The 15,401-nt window shown below is 50.0% G+C and overlaps 3 protein-coding genes across 3 annotated transcripts in view; 1 reads left to right on the top strand and 2 right to left on the bottom strand.

The window, feature by feature from the left end:
• Window positions 1-382, bottom strand: part of COQ9 (coenzyme Q9) — a 7,272-nt gene extending 6,890 nt beyond the window's left edge. Inside the window, exons 1-2 of the mRNA XM_031058405.1 lie at window positions 209-382; window positions 122-152 (exon numbers count right to left, since the gene is read on the bottom strand). Coding sequence (XP_030914265.1) covers window positions 122-152; window positions 209-382 — 205 coding nt within the window. The remainder of the gene's footprint in view (window positions 1-121; window positions 153-208) is intronic.
• On the top strand, window positions 8-7,006 carry CIAPIN1 (cytokine induced apoptosis inhibitor 1). Its single transcript, XM_031058438.1, has 9 exons — window positions 8-59; window positions 1,882-2,063; window positions 2,359-2,511; window positions 3,371-3,447; window positions 3,690-3,858; window positions 4,055-4,128; window positions 4,467-4,582; window positions 5,116-5,185; window positions 5,702-7,006. Exons 2-9 carry the CDS (start codon window positions 1,907-1,909, stop codon window positions 5,810-5,812), a joined length of 927 nt encoding a protein of 308 aa, XP_030914298.1. The 5' UTR covers window positions 8-59; window positions 1,882-1,906; the 3' UTR covers window positions 5,813-7,006.
• A 2,215-nt stretch (window positions 7,007-9,221) lies between these two features.
• LOC115948036 lies at window positions 9,222-11,890 on the bottom strand. The gene is made up of 5 exons (XM_031058404.1): window positions 11,512-11,890; window positions 11,060-11,110; window positions 10,573-10,677; window positions 10,055-10,101; window positions 9,222-9,762 (listed from the first exon to the last, which is right to left on the bottom strand). Exons 1-5 carry the CDS (start codon window positions 11,888-11,890, stop codon window positions 9,574-9,576), a joined length of 771 nt encoding a protein of 256 aa, XP_030914264.1. The 3' UTR covers window positions 9,222-9,573.
• Window positions 11,891-15,401: the final 3,511 nt, after the last annotated feature.

The raw sequence follows: 15,401 nt of genomic DNA, 5'->3' as shown, positions 1-15,401 counted from the left end.
TGCTCTGCCCCTTTTCCCCCTTAAAAATATTCTCTGAGACCTCGTCTGAAGCGCTGGGGGTGAGGGGTGTGTGCTATGTGTGTGTTTGTGCTTAAGTAATTCCCTCACGAAATTTCCTCACGTTTGCTGTCCTTGCTGCCGCTGAACCGTCCCTGCTCGGTGACCGAGAGGTTTAGTGCGCCCGTTCCCCCTGCGCTTCAATGCGCACCCGCTGTACGGCCCGCGGCCTTGCGCCGCCGGAGCGTCCCGGGCCGCCGGAGCATTTCCGGGCCCGCTGGAAGCCCGAGCGTCCCGAGCCCGCTGGAATCTGGCTGTGCTGCGTCACGAGGCCGCAGTTTACAGCCGTGGAGTGGTTTGGGTTGGAAAGGACTGTCAGGATCATCCCATTCCACCACAGCAGCTTTCTAATCTACCGAAGCGGAACCTGCGCTATTGTTTAACCCCTTTCCTTGGCCTGTTCCTCAGGGACTGTTAAATGTGTGTGACATGGAGATAAGGGCCCCTCCTCCGCGGCCTCCTCGCCGCATCTCAGGGAGGTGAAGTTGCTGTTGATGCAATTTGGGCTCTGACTGATCTTGCAAGGTCATCACCTGGTGTTCAGAGAGGAAGCTGTGACTTCGGATTTATCTCTCCCACCTTAGCCTAGCAGCCTAGGTGTCTTTTGAGATTTTCAGCCTTCTTCTTGGGAAAGGTGACTTTTTAATGGGATTAATATGTGTGATTACAGATGTTACTGTCTGCTGTGACTGCTTAGCTTGTGTCACACATGCAAAACCAGCTGTGAGATGTCACAACCTGCAGTGTACATCCAAGGTGTATGTTCCATACTTGGGTTGGTATTGTGGTTGTTTTAGTGTGAATTCCTACCACAGTAGCTCAGAAAAGGCACAGATTGTCCCATTCTGAACTTGCTGGCAGTTTCCAGGAGGGAGGGGGAGTTCACAACACACAGAGCCAGAGGAACCGTGGGTCAAAATCCACTGCCCACCTCACCGCAGTTAAATTTGGTACAGCGTATCCATGAGCTGTGCTTCAGTGACAATGTGGTGGCAGCAAGGCATTGCCCAGGATGTGTGATGTAGCAATTCCTGGTACAGACCTTGCTTACAGCTGTCTCTCCAGAAATAGGTGTGTTGTTTCCAGGTAGTTGAAAATAAACTGGGCAACTGTTCTGGTCAGCAGTGCTCTCTGTTCTCTAGTTGCGTTACATTAGGAAGAAAATAAGTTTGTGTTGGATAGAGGAAAGAGGGGAGGTCATGGGGTTCAGTAGCTGGTGCTGCTCTGAGAACAGGTGATGATGGGATACTATTGCCATACAAGGAATACAGTCTCATATAAAAGATCAGTGGAGACAGCTTTCTCCAAACTGTCACTGCACATTCTGTTCTGCTCCTCCCTCCCTGTAATTTGCTCACCCAGTGCCACCAATCATAACGGTGGGAAGAGGCTCAATCTGGAATGCTGGGAATGCTGAAAGTTACTTTTTTCTTCTCATGTGCTGCATAAATAAACTCTGCTAGGTGCTGTTTGAAGTAGGAGACACAAGGCAGTGTTTAATGTCAAATAGCTGTCACTGCTCAGGAAATCCAGAAATCCTGTGTTTGTCTTATTCAGATTTTTAAGGAAAGCAGGTGAGATTTTTTTGTTATTTTGTTGATTTCTTTAAAGCATGGCTTGCAATCTCCCAGCAATGAACTGGAGAGAAACTGAATTATGCCCTGAAGTGTAGCTCTTTCTTCATGTCCTGCTAACGTTCAGATTGTGGGAACTTTGTATTGCCCATTTTCAGAAAATTACCCCTGCTTTTTAAAACAACTCCCCAGCTGATTAAGTCACAGTCCACAGCGGTTTGTGCACTTACCCTTGCCCTGTCTCCCCCAGCCCTGCCAGGTTTGCTGCTGCTGAAATGGGCGAGTACGGATTGGCTCCAGGCCAGCGCGTGGCCATCATCTGGGACAGCTCCTCGCCCGTCGAAGCCCTGAAGGATTTGGTGGATAAAGTCCAGGCACTGGTGGGAGCTGATAATCATATCTCTGTGGAAAATGTTAACCAGCTGCCTCTGTGTAAGAATGAGCTTGATTTTTCACTGTTTCCTTAAAAGGGAGAGGGTTCTGCTGCTGTGTGAACCAACGCCTTCCCACTTTGGGAGTCAGCACTCAGAACATTGTCAGCACCTGCTGCTCCTTCTTACCTGGGCAGTACAGCAGGAGAAGTGATGCACCTTGGCTGTGCTTCTAAGCTTGGTGTCTTTAATCAGTTCCTACTGTTGTACTCAAGCATGAGGGATGAGGGAGGTGGAACTGGTGTTTTAAGCTGTGTGTACATGTTCAATGGTACCATCTTGCTCTTTCTTCCCAGCGGCTCACAGGAAGTCCAGTTTTGATGTAATCCTCTCTGGCATGGTACCAGGCAGTGCAGCACAGCACAGTGTGGAGCTCCTGGCAGAAGTAGCTCGGATACTTAAGCCAGGGGGCCGTGTCCTCCTGAAAGAACCAGTGGTTCCAGAGTCAGGTGAGAGACTCTTGCTTCCATGGCAGCATAGCATTTCTCGTGAGGATTAGGCTGAAATAGAAAGGACAGGAACCCCGATCAACGTTGAGAGATTTTCATTCTCCTGACACACTAACTCAAATCACAAGGTTTTTATCCTGTGCTTATGCTGGTATCCATCAGAGATGTTTGCAGTCACTCTCCTATCAAAAATGCTGGATGGGCTTGTTCCTAAACTACACTGAAAAGCTTCAATGACCGCTGTTTTCTCCTCAGGGTGCAGTGTTAAGTAGTTGCAGATGTTGTGTTTCTGAGGAGCTTCTGATATGGTTTTAAAAACAGGTGACAGATGCTGAAGAGATTGCCTCAGAAGTCCATTGAGAAATAATTATCCAGAAAAGGTTAAAAGTCTTTGGACTGAGTTTTAGGAGAAAAGCCAGAGCACCTGCCATGGGACAGCTGGAGAAGCCATGAGAAGGCAAACACAAGTTGATTTCTTTATGTAGTGTGTTCATTTAGGAGTCCATGTTTTGAAAACTTCATGAGTAGTTTAATAGGTAAAAATGTTGGGGAGGGAGTTTGTGTGGGGTTTGGGGATTTGTTGAAATCTTTTTTTGATGGGTGTTGATTGGATTGAGAAATGTTTTGGCATATATAGAACATATTCGGAGCCAGAATGGCTTTGTGACCCCACACTGTTACTCTAATGAACAAGCTGCTGCTGCTTTTTCTGGTTTGTTCTGTTGACTAGAAAAGGCCCAATTTTGGTGCAGAAGTTTGGCTCGAGTTCTTCCCTCTAAAGTTCTTGCTCTTTCAGGTTTCTCAGTGAGCTGTATTCTTGTTCTTGCCTTCTCCTACTCTCTGCTTTTGTGTCTTGCAGGAAACAATACCAAAATCAAGACAGCAGCCAAGCTTCTCACTACTCTGACTCTCTCTGGGTTGGTGGAAGTGAAGGAGGTAGGGATGTGTTTACCATTTCCAGAAATGCCCTCGGGCAGTTACCAGGGGATTTGTTGGGTGATGAGGGTTTTAGCTACCCTAGTAAATGTGCATGGCCACTGCCTGGCACAAACTTTAGATAGTCAGCATAGTGGTTTTCTTTAGGATTGAAAATACTGACTATCTGTTCACTGGAATGCTGGGCTTGGTGTTAAAATAAAGGGTTCTGCATAAGGTTAACCTAAAATCTTTCTTGGCAGCTGCAAAAGGAAGCACTGACCCCAGAGGAGGCCCAGTCTGTTGGAGAACATCTGGGTTACCAAGGCAATGACCTTCTCATTGTTCAGATAGAAGGCAGGAAGCCCAATTTCGAAGTGGGATCCTCAAGTCAGCTCAAACTTTCCTTTGCCAAGAAACCTGGTCCTTCAGGTAAGGAGTGGTGCATGCTGAACACCTGGCTCTCACAAGGCATCACTTGCAACAGGGAGACAGTTCCCAAGTAGGGAGTGCTACAGTGAAAAGCTATGAAATGGGGCTTTCCAAAGTTGCTTGAACTCTTATTTTTTTGGAGTAAATGGGGCAAAGGCTGGAATAATTACTATTTCTTCCTTTGTTTTGGCTCCAGCAAAACCCCGTGTGGACCCAACTGCTGCCAAGCTGTGGACACTGTCTGCCAATGATATGAATGATGAAGAGATGGTAAGTAAGAAAAGATGGTTTTCATTGTGAGGCTTTGCTGTTCCTCCTCTCTGTCCATTATTTCCTCTTCTAAATACTTTCAGTCATGCCTCTTAGGAAGCTTTACAACTTCAGAGGTAGAAAAACCTCCCTGGGGCAAAATAGCTCATCTCCTTCATGGGGTCTGGAGAGCTCAGTGATGTGGTGAGGGCAGAGAGAAGACAGGGATAAGAGAGCAGAGCTGCAGCACTTTAATGCCAGTGTACAGATAGTACCATTTCTTTGAATGTAACTCACCAGTGTCATTCCCTACTGAAAAGTCTAATTCCTGCATTTTGTCTCCCATGGTGTGTTTTCAGGATCTTTTGGACTCTGATGAGCTGTTGGATTCAGAGGATTTGAAAAAGCCAGATCCATCGTCCCTCAGAGCTCCATCCTGCAATGAAAAGGGCAAAAAGAAAGCCTGCAAGAACTGGTCAGTGCTGGAATTCATGTCTCAATGAACTTTTCAACTCCAGCATTAAACTCTTAAGAGTTGGAGGGATTTAAAAAATATTGTAGGCAATTTGCTGTTCTTCAGAGCCTAATTCTCTTAGTTCTTGTTCTTTCTTATCTTAATTATTGGAACGTAAATCCAAATACAGTGAGAATTGACCTGTGACAGCTACAAATTACCACGATGGTGTATATTATCAACAGCCATCTTGGAGGTGACTGCATAGCTTGTGCAGCTTGCCTAAAACCCTGGTTTCTCACCTTGCAAGGAGAAACAGCACATGTAGCAAGTGCTGTAGTGTCATTTCCCACTCAGTTTAAACTTGAGGAGTGTTTCAACACTTGTTATACAAACTGTGGTGTTGAAGAGCAAAGTGAGGAGTGTGAGTCCAGAGTCAGCTGTGTGGTGTGACAGAGTGAGGGCTGTTGCATGTGAGGAGGGCTGGCACAAGTGTTGATGTCTCATGACCTTTAAGCAGAAAGATGCAGGTGACTTCTTTGTTTTTCTTACAGCACATGTGGCCTGGCTGAAGAACTGGAACAGGAGAAGAAGGGCTCACAACCTAAATCTGCCTGTGGAAATGTAATTAGTAATTTTTGTGTTTATACCATGGTTTACAGTAGATGATCTCTGTGTAAGAATTGTGTTTCCTAGTCACTGCAGCCTGAGCTGGATCACTGCTTCCACACACTGCCTGTGCAGCTTCTGCAGAGCTTCAGCCTTTGCCCTGTGCCCATGTGCTCTGTACCAGCACATGCTGTTCTGACTCCCTGGGGCAGTCAGAGTGAGCAGTGACCCTTTCCCTCTGCTCATGGCCTAACCAGGGACCTGCCCAGGGAGGATTGCCCTGTGGGAGCTCAGGGGGCTGCCCCAGCCTGGGCACACCAAGTGGGGTGGAGACTCATTTCTGTGTGAGCCTGCACGGCTCTGCCATCCACACTAACCAGGTGTGTTGAGAAGGGGGTAGAAGGGAAGCAGTTTCTGTGCTCATAGATGCTGAGGAGCATGACACCTCTTGACCTGGAGAAACCATATCACAGGGGAAGAGACCTGAAGGTGGCACCTGATTACAGACAGTGCTTTTCTTTCCCTTGCCAGTGCTACCTGGGGGATGCATTCCGTTGTGCCAGCTGCCCTTACCTGGGGATGCCTGCCTTCAAGCCTGGGGAGAAGATTCTCCTGCCAGAGAACCAGCTGCACGATGCCTAACAAAGACATGTCCTGCCAAGGACTCTGCTGCTTTTCCATCACTCTGAGGTTCTTCCTGCAGTCCTCATCCTCTCAAACTCATGCTCTCCAGCCAGTACTCCATATGGGGAGGGACACTGCGGGCACTGACACTGCTGTGAGCTCACCACTTGTCTCCAGCCTTGGGCTACCTGATCCTCTGGTGACAAGTCATGTATTAGACTTCATGTGACACCTTCTTTTGGCTGACCTGACTCGATCCTGGACGCTGGCCGTCACAGCGTGTCCCACTAGCAGAGGGAAGTACAGTCACGTGTCAGGGTGTCCTTGTGTGCCTGTGGCATCTCCCATGCCCTACAGCTCTAATTAGTCCTGATTGTCCCTGGTGAATCAGCAGCTCTGGCTCAGCCCCCGGGGCGATGGGCTCCTGCTCTCTTTGAAGTTTCAACCTGCAGTCCCATATGTGGAGATGTTTCAGCAGCTCCTGTGTCCAGTCAGGAGCAGGGAGTACCCTCAGCATTATGTACTCTTAGCAGTGTGCATGGGAAAGGCTGGCAGGCATGATGAATTTCCAGGTGTTCTGGGAGCCCCTTCCCCCAGCTGTTTTCAGCAAAATGACAGAGATTCAGTCCCACCAAGAGCTCCTGCCTTTAAGGCAGGGAGCTGATGAAACAAGATCTGTCTTGTCTCCCCACAGCTTTCAGTTCAACATGAGCTGATAACACAAGGGCAGTCTGAGACTATCACCTCTCTTGGTGGTTACCCAAGTGAGTTACCTGCAGTGTCAAATACATAAGAACATAGCAATAACTTAATTTCTAGATGATCTGTGGTGGCCCTCTGCGCCCTCTCCATGAGATACTATTTATTTGTGTAGTTACTACTAGTGAAGCATCCTGCAGGTGTGGGATCAGGGTGCTGTTCACATTTGGTGCTGGGCTTGCTTTTCACCTAGGGAGGGGGAGGAGGAAGGCCCACATTCAGTGTCTCAGTGGGGACTGCTTTGTTTGGAGCTCTTGCTCTAGAGGATGTGACTTCTTCTTGTGTGCTACCTGAGTTACTAAACTCATGGAGAGGGCTGGGATGAAAGGCTGTTCTGTTCTTGAAATAAAAGTGACCAATAGTAAAGCCTTTGTTTTAAGGCTGGTATTAGTGGTATTCTAAGTGTCTCTCCTTCTACTCAGCCTCTCAGCGATTTCTTAAACTGTCCAAGTGTTAGGTTGCATTCTCCATAAATTGTTCCTCTGAAAACTTGACTTGAATATGTGGTATGCACTGGAAAACCACAGATGTTAGGGAAACTTAAGAAAACACCTTTCTGACTGCTCAGATGCTGCTCTGGGAATCACTGCCCCAGTGATTGCACTGCCCCAGGCTGTCACTGGTGGGATTGAAGCTCCTTCCTTCTAGAGCACAGCTTTCCCAGACCCCTCTTTCACTCCTCCCCAGTCCCTGCTTCTGTCATCAGTGAGAACAGCTCCCAAGGAGACAGGATTTGTGTGATTAACCACCTGTCCTACCAACTTGAAGCTAGTGATGATGTGAGAAGGAAATGGGTAAAAGCCTCTGCACACTTACAGCCTTTGGGGGTTATATTACCTTTTCTCAGCCTCACTGGTAGTAGAAGATCAGATCTCTTTATGAAGTCTCTGATATAGGCAGCCCTTACCCTCAATTCCACTTTCCCCTTGCCCAAACTGGGAGAAGCAGCACTTCTGTTTCTCTGGATGAGCCAGCCTTCCTTTTTATGGCCAGCAGAGCTTGGGGGCCAGCAAGGACACACTCTGTGCTCCTGGCATGAAAACCCATTGTGGATGTTCCACCCACCTGCCTTGGGTGCACACAGGGACAAGGAGCCCTCTCCATATGGAGGAGTTCGGGACAAGGAGAGCATTGTGTTTATTATTGTTTTACCTTCACACAGTTCCTCAACTGCTTGTGATAGCACCTTTCTGAGAAGTGAAATTTGGAGGCTCAGCTCTGGTCATAGTAGCTGCTTCACCTTTTTAAAAATAGCCAATGGGCAAAGACTGCCCCCACCCTTCCTGCCTGCACTGGAGAGGTTGCCTCAGCGAGTTCCTCCAGCAGCCCTGGCTGCCTTTCCCTGCCCCTTGTCACTGCTGTTGCTGCTCCAAGGCTATTTCATGGCTTCTTGCCTGGTTCCCTGTTAAAAATGCTGTCCCAGATCTGATTCCCCACTAACCTTGGGCATAAAGGAGGATGCAAATGCAGCACCATCAATGTCCCAGCTTCCTCCATTTCATTGATCAATAACTCTCCTGGTGAAGCAGTGAGCCATGTTTTTCTCTCCACTTCTTTTTAAGGCAGTTAAGCAAATGCAGAGCCTCTGGCAGCCCTTGTTAGTCTTAATTTGATTTGCATCTCAGCTTTCCAATTTTGCCTCTGCAATTTAACAAGCATGTCATTCTGCTCATGTCCTTTGTGGTTTTCCTCATGGCCTTGTGTTTTGACCAGTGGGATTCTGAAGAACTCTGCAGCTATATTTGCCTCCTCTGAAACTTCCCCTCCTTCCCTCAGCAAATAAGTGGCTACCAAGGTTGTTAGTACAAGTCTCAGGTGTCTGGCTCAGCTCTTCTTGAATTCATGAGCAATCTGTCCCTTTTAGTTAAAGGGTTTTTAACACCCTTTTCTCCTTAAAATAACAATATAAGTAATTTTATGCTAGAGACACAAGAGAAGGGCTGTGCTGGTCCAGCCCAAGGGCCACCCAGCCTGGTTGTAGAGAATCATGGGATCCTTTTAGGTCAGAAAAAAGATGTTTGCAACAGTTACCCCATCATTGCCAAGCTTGTGCAGGTGTTTATGTCACTAGGCTTTGAATGGAACCTGGTCATGCAGGTGCTGATGATGCCATGCCTGGCAGAGGAGCTGATGAGGTGGGTTGTTTATTGGTTGGATATCTGCTCAAGCTGGATCATATGCTCTGAGAATAACTCAGAAGATCTGGACTATCTTTTTGGGGTCATCTCTGAGCCCCAGCATCTGTTGTGGCTGTAACACTAAATCACTAGAGCTATGTGCTGATTTCAATAGTTAACTGCACTCAAGCTGCTCCTCTTCCAACAGCAGAGGAAACACCAGGTGAGACCACATGTAGGAATGATAATTTTACTGAAAAACTCACAATAAACACAACATTATCAATAAAAGGGCACAAAAGAGAGTGTTCTATCCACAAGAAGGTTATTCACCACCAAACCAGCAGAAACACCCAGCTGCTCCCAGTACAAAGCAGATCCATGTGCATCACTGCAGCAGCACCTCTGTGAAGCAAGCAATGCTTTTCCATCCTTGCCCCTTGTGTTTCAAGTGAGTGAATGAAACAAAGGTCAGCCTACATCACAGCAGGTGCCTGCTCCAGAGAAAATCCAGAATATTGATCCAGGACTTCTCTGGATGGCCAGCATGTGCCACCCAGCACATCCAGGACCAAGCTCTTCCTGAACACCATGCTGGCCACACAGTGTACAGTGTCATTCCTGAGCATGGAACAAGCAGCAAGAGGAGCCTGTCAGCAACTGGAGACAGTGAAAATAATTGCTGAGGCTTGGCAGTGCTTGGAGCTGCAGAAGGCAAGGGGAAAATGGGCTCAAGAGCCCTGTCCTCACATGGCTTCTTCCAGGGGAACATAAAGCAGGGCTCTGCAGCCACTCAGGGGTAATAGGTGTCTTTGGTCCCCAAGACTGCACTGCTGTATGAGCTAACATCTAGTTTTTGAGGAGAAAGACCCCAACAGGTGGACAATCAGCTGCTCAGCTCCCTCACTTGTCCTCTTCCTTGGGGGAGACATCCACCTCCGTGTTGGCGGCACTGCCATCCCCACCACTCTGCTTCTGTTGCAATGGCTTGATCTCAGTGTAAATGACATTGGAGGAGGCAGATCCTGTCCCCTTCTTTTCAAATTTCAGGTTGGCATAGGTCAGATCCTCAGTTCCTGTCACCGGGGCTGCCTGCAGAGAGACAGCAATGAGTAGAGCCTTGGTTTTTCTTTCTGTGTCTCCCATGCTAACATATTTCCACTGGCACAACTCTTTGTGCTGCCCAAGCATTACCCAGATTGCTCAGAAGTGCCACCTACTCAAACACTCATAAGCCCTTATTTAATAGAAATTAATAAGTGTTTAGGACCATGTTTTCAGAAAGCAAAGCTGATTTTACCATGAAATCCTTCAAGTGGGTATTCAACAATGCTTTTTTTGACAGGGAGGAGGAAGCAATACGTGGAAAGCTTCCCCAGCTTACCATACTGACTTGATTCTCCTCTGCCACTTCCTCGCTCATGAGCTCTCCTGGAAAAGGAAACCTAGTTTAAATAGTAGTTAAAACAGTGACAATGATCATTATTTTAAATTAAAAAGATAATGAAAGAATGAAGCAAACATCTGCATTGGTCCTGCTTTTGTTGTGGGAGAGGATGAGGCACTGCAGCTCTGTGGTTCTGAAGATGGTCAAATGGTTGCAGGGGGTGGCAAGGGCTTAAAAGCCCTTGGAGGGGCTGGAGAAGAGCTCTGAGATGGACACTTCTGGATATGCAAGACCTGTTTCAATCACACAACAGGTTATGCCATAACCAGACTCCCACTAGCAACTGGCCAGAAGGAAAGGAGCGGGGTGAACCTTCTCACCACACTGGGACAGCTGGTTCAGGAGGACTTGTGAAGGGAACACAGAGCAAGCAAGAGCAGTAGGATGTCAAAGATGGACAAAGATCTCCCAAGCCTGACTTTGTCCAGACCAGCAGCTGAGGAAGAAATGCCAACCTGTTCTGTTCCTTCTGCACTGCCACAGCAGGAAGCCAATTATGGGCATGTAAAGGAGCGTCCCGACTGCTAATCCAAGGAGGATGCACAGAAGGAGGTTGAGTCCTGCACACACAACACCACAGAGGCACTCGTGAACCACCATCCATCTATCCCCCCTGCAGGGACATTGCTGCCATTGCCTCCTTCATGGCCAGTTTCTTCCCAGACTTGGCCTTCCAGACCCTGAACCCTCTACAGCTTCAGGGTGCTGACAAAACCCAGTGGGGAATGGTCTCCAAACTCATCCAGGGGGTAGTTGGAGCATCAGAGCCCCTTCCCAGCATCACAGCCTTTGATCCACTGGTGCCTACCCCAGTTTGGCACTGGCTCCCACCCAATCCTGGGAAAATATCTGTCTGTTTTCTCCCTTACTGCTCCTCCCTCTTTTTCCCTGAGGATTTCTCCTGCCCTCCACTCTTGCAGCCAGGGGACTGTGGGGACACACCTGTCCAGATCTTGCCTGTGACATCAGTCTGAGGTCCAGCACAGCCACAGCCTGAAAGGCAGAAACATGAGTGAGAGACTGTCCAGAGGCAGAGAACCCTGCACCCTGCTCTGCTTTGGAGCAGGAGGCTGGAGCCACAGTCCTGGCTGTCCGTCTCCTGCCACCACAGCTCCAGCCATGTCAGTATTTGGCTGATGTGCTGCAGTTGGAGAATCTGGCAGGTCATAGGAAGGAACCAATGGCCCGGCAGCCCCATGGTCTGTCCCCCCAGCTCTGTCCCCCCATCCCATGGTGGGATGAATCTACCAAAAGCTGCTGTGCTGGGCTGGCTCCTCCAGCTCTCAGGATGCTTTCAGGGGAAACAACACATGGAAGAACCAGAGGAGTGCTGGATGTAGCATCCCTCTCTGCCCACTCATCTCCCCCATGGAAACAGACCCACTGCCACTTACTGAGATCTGCTGCTTGTGTGCTGTTTCCAGCATCTGTCGAGTTTGGTCTTGTGATGAAGATCCTGCACACACAGATGCCTGTGCAGACTGTACACAGGCTTGAGCTGGTGAAATTCATACAGTTTTCTCCCAGAAACACAGTGTTGGTTTGATTTCCAGCATCTGTTGAGTTTGGTATTGTGATGAAGACCCCAAAACCACAGATTCCTGTGTGGGCTGCACACAGGCTTGAGCTGGTGAAATTCATACAGTTTTCTCCCAGAAACACGGTGTTGGTTTGATTCTCCCCCTGCAGACATTCAGGATTGTACCACTTCACCTGCACTGTGAGATTCTCCAAACCAATCTCGAGCTGCACAGTGGTGACTGGCTTTACCATCTGACTGGCTGTTCCCGGAGGAAACAAAACCAAAAGTGATAGCTGAAATACAGATGATCTTACAGGGTCATGTCCCACATGTCACTCATGAAAGACACAGTCAAGTGACCATCCCTTTCTGCAGCAGCTGATGATCTTTTCCAAATCTGGCTGCTAAGGATTCTAAGCACTCTAACCATGCTAAGCACTCAACGCTGAAATGTTGCATGTTAACTTGTGCCACTGGATGCTGTGCAGGGCACAAACTTCTCTGTGCCTCAGGAAGGATTGAAAATGTGAGGATCAGGGGGAAGGCACCTCCTCCAACAGGGACACAGGCACCCAAGCAGGAAGTGCCTCATGCTCCACCATTTCATGGAGCATGAGGTGGGACTGGGGGATTGAGAATAGAGAATGGTCAGCCCTGGAGAAGCAAAGAAAACACAGTAAACAGATTCTCTGCAGCCTCTCTGGCTTCATCTTGCCTATAATGCTCACTCTGGAGTATTTCAGAATCACTGAGCTGAGCTGAAGTCACTTCACACATTCTCAGCTGAGTCCTCCCTCTCTCACCTCTCTTCAGTCCTTTCTTTCCACTCCAAGGGGTGTTGGTGGATTTCTGTCCCTTACCACCCTTGCTCAGTTCAGAACACCTGCTCTTGGACATGCTCTGTGTGTTCTCCACCCTGCATGGGTACATTCCTGCATTTGCTTTGTTCACATTGGCAAAGATGAGCTGGGCCAGATCATTTTTCTTCTTCACACCCCCTCCATTCTGCTGTTCTCCATCATTTCAGGTGACATTAAACCACTTCACCTCCCTGGCAGTGCTGCTCAAACCTGACTGCTCAGACACTGCAAGATGAGACCTAACCCTGCCAACACATGAACTGTGGCTGAAATCTGGTGAGCAAATCCTGCTGGAAAAAACAACCCTATAGGAGGGCTGGTTTTGTCTTAAGGAATATCCACATCTGACCCCACTCTGCAATAATCAGGCTTATAAGCATGTCTGTTTCCTTCGCCCCAACTGTTTTCTCTCCCTGCTGCTGAAGGCAAAGCTGGTTCAAAGCCCCTGGAGCTCACAGCCTGTGCAAGCACAGCTGCAAGGGGGACCCCTTGGCAAGGCACATGGCAAGGTGCTGCTGCAGAAGAGGGGCTGAATGATGCAAGAGGGGAGGTAAAAGCAGCAGCAGGCACTTTCCACACCTTCTGCAGGCATAAGCATAGAGGGAAGAGCTCAGAGCAGAGGCAAGGGCACTGGGGGACTCACCAAGTGGCAGCCAGGTGAGGAGCAGCAGGGGCAGGAAGGTGTTCGCCAGCCAGGGCTCCATGCTCCCCAAGAGCCTCACAGCGACCGTGCTGGGTGCCTGGTGGGATCAGCCGGGAGTCTCTGTCTCTCCCTGCAGTGAGGGGTCACTGCTCAGGCAAGGGCAGCTGAAGCCTTGCTGGGACCTCACCCCTGCACCACTGGGCCAGGCAGTTTCCTCTGTGCTCACAGGCTTCCTCTTCTCTTCCCCTTCTCTTGCCTCAGCCCAATTCTTATCTCCTCTGTTCTCTGATTCCTCCTCTGGTTTCATCCTGACAACACGCTCTCGGCCCTGAGACCCGAGTAATGCCCCGGGAGCTGCTGAGGGCCATTTCCCACTCTGCTAAGGCCAGCCCAGCTCCCCGCCACTTCCCCAGCTTCCTGCAGCACCACCTCCCCAGGCCACCCCAGCCTGTTCGGTTTTGCACCAGGGAATGGAGCCCCTGGAGGACGCAGCGCTGCTGTCTCGATGGGGGTTGATATCCACACCCATGTGGTGATCGGGTGTGCTCCTGCTGAGCCCAGGTGGGGACACACACACCCTGCCACCCCCACACACACCCTGCCACCCCCATACACACCCTGCCAGCCCCAGGGACCTGCGGTTTGACATAGGGATGGGCTTGATCAGAGTGCTCTGCTTGTGGGATGTACACGGCCCTGCAGAGCCCTGCTCCCAGTCTGGCCATGAGGACCCAGATGCCAGCTCCTGTCACTTTGCTGCCACTGCCCTGTATTTCCCTACCACCTCTGGCACGAGGGACATGAATATCCATCAGATCAGACACAGCTTGTGTCACCCTTGCCACCAAAGGGACAAGGGCAGCAGTCAGCAGGTGCAGGCCCCTCTGTCCTCCCAGCCTCTGTGGGTGCAATCTCTGCTGCTCCCCACTGTCTGCCACCACTCTTCCTCTTCATACTCAGAGCAAAACCTCCTCCCATCTGCCATTTCCTCCCCTTTAGTTTCTATCAGCATCCACAGTTATCGCCCTCCACACCACGTTGGGAACACACAGCCAGCCCCACGTGTCTCCAGAAGAAAGGGTGTTCACTGGAGCTCTGCTCCACCAGCCAGTGGAACTTCCTGGCTGAAGCTGAGGTCTCATCTGTAAACCAACCCACATGAGGAAACAGCAACACCAGCATGATATTTGCTGATAAGATGGTACAAGATCCACAAGAATGATAAGTGAGAGGTTCTGTATCACTCTTGCTCTGCCCTCTGGACCTCTGCATCTCTTCCCATGCTCTTTCTGATGTTCAGTTCCTCTCTGCATTTGAATCTTTATCTTCTCTCATTTCACAACTGCATAACGATGTGTACATGTTTGCTTCCTTCCTTTTCATTTCTATTCTGGTTCTCACGTTTCCTGGCACTGATGAAGCCAAGACCTTCTCCAGCAGGACGTGCCTTCCCCCTGTCCCCAGCTGTGGTGCTGGTGGAACTAAAGGTTAATGTCTTGCTTTCTGCTGACTCCACAGAGGTGCTCTCCTACCAGAGCCCCTTCCAGCTCCACAGCCACATTCCATGGTGCTCTCTGCCAAGGAGAAAAGAGAGCAGGAAATGACAATGCTGCTGTTAATAACAGGGTGCCCCGTGTCAGCAGGGCTACACCGGGCACTACACAATGTCCACAGCAACAGGGAGGCTGCGGAGTTCCTCAGGAGCTCCCCACTCCCTTGAAGAACACGAGGGAAATACAGAAGGTGCCACCAAGGTCTTCCTCTCCCAGCTGCTGAGAGCCAGCGAGCAGCCGTGCGAGGCTGGGGAGGACGAGGAGCGCTGTGAGGAGCGCTGTTTTCAGCCGGCCCGCGGGGATTTTACAGAGCTGTTCCTTGGGTGTCGTGGTGCTCTGCCCTCTGCAGGGCCGCCAAAAGCGATCCTGCCCCACGCCCGAACCTCACAGCGCTGTGCGGCTCACATCGATCTGAGGCCCCTGAGCCCCCATGGAGCTGGGCACGGAAGAGCCACCGTCAGAGGAGCTGGAGCTGGTGCTGGTGCCAGCGAGCAGGAGGTGCTGCACACACCGGCGGGGTCCCGGGCTCCCTGAGGCACAGCACCATCGAGAGACGGCCACCCCAGACCAGCTCTCCGGGCACAGCCCGAGAACGCAGAGCGCCTCACCACCGCTCATCGCGCTGTTCTCCCATTGGTTGTTATCTCTGTCCGTCACTGTAAGCCCCGCCTCTCCGCCAATCTACGGCCGCAGGATTGGCCGGACC

This window comes from Geospiza fortis, unplaced genomic scaffold (assembly GCF_000277835.1).
Source record: "Geospiza fortis unplaced genomic scaffold, GeoFor_1.0 scaffold97, whole genome shotgun sequence".
In the NCBI taxonomy this organism is placed as follows: Eukaryota; Metazoa; Chordata; class Aves; order Passeriformes; family Thraupidae; genus Geospiza; species Geospiza fortis.
Note: the sequence above shows the minus strand (reverse complement) of the source record. Positions and strands in the feature narration are given on the sequence as shown.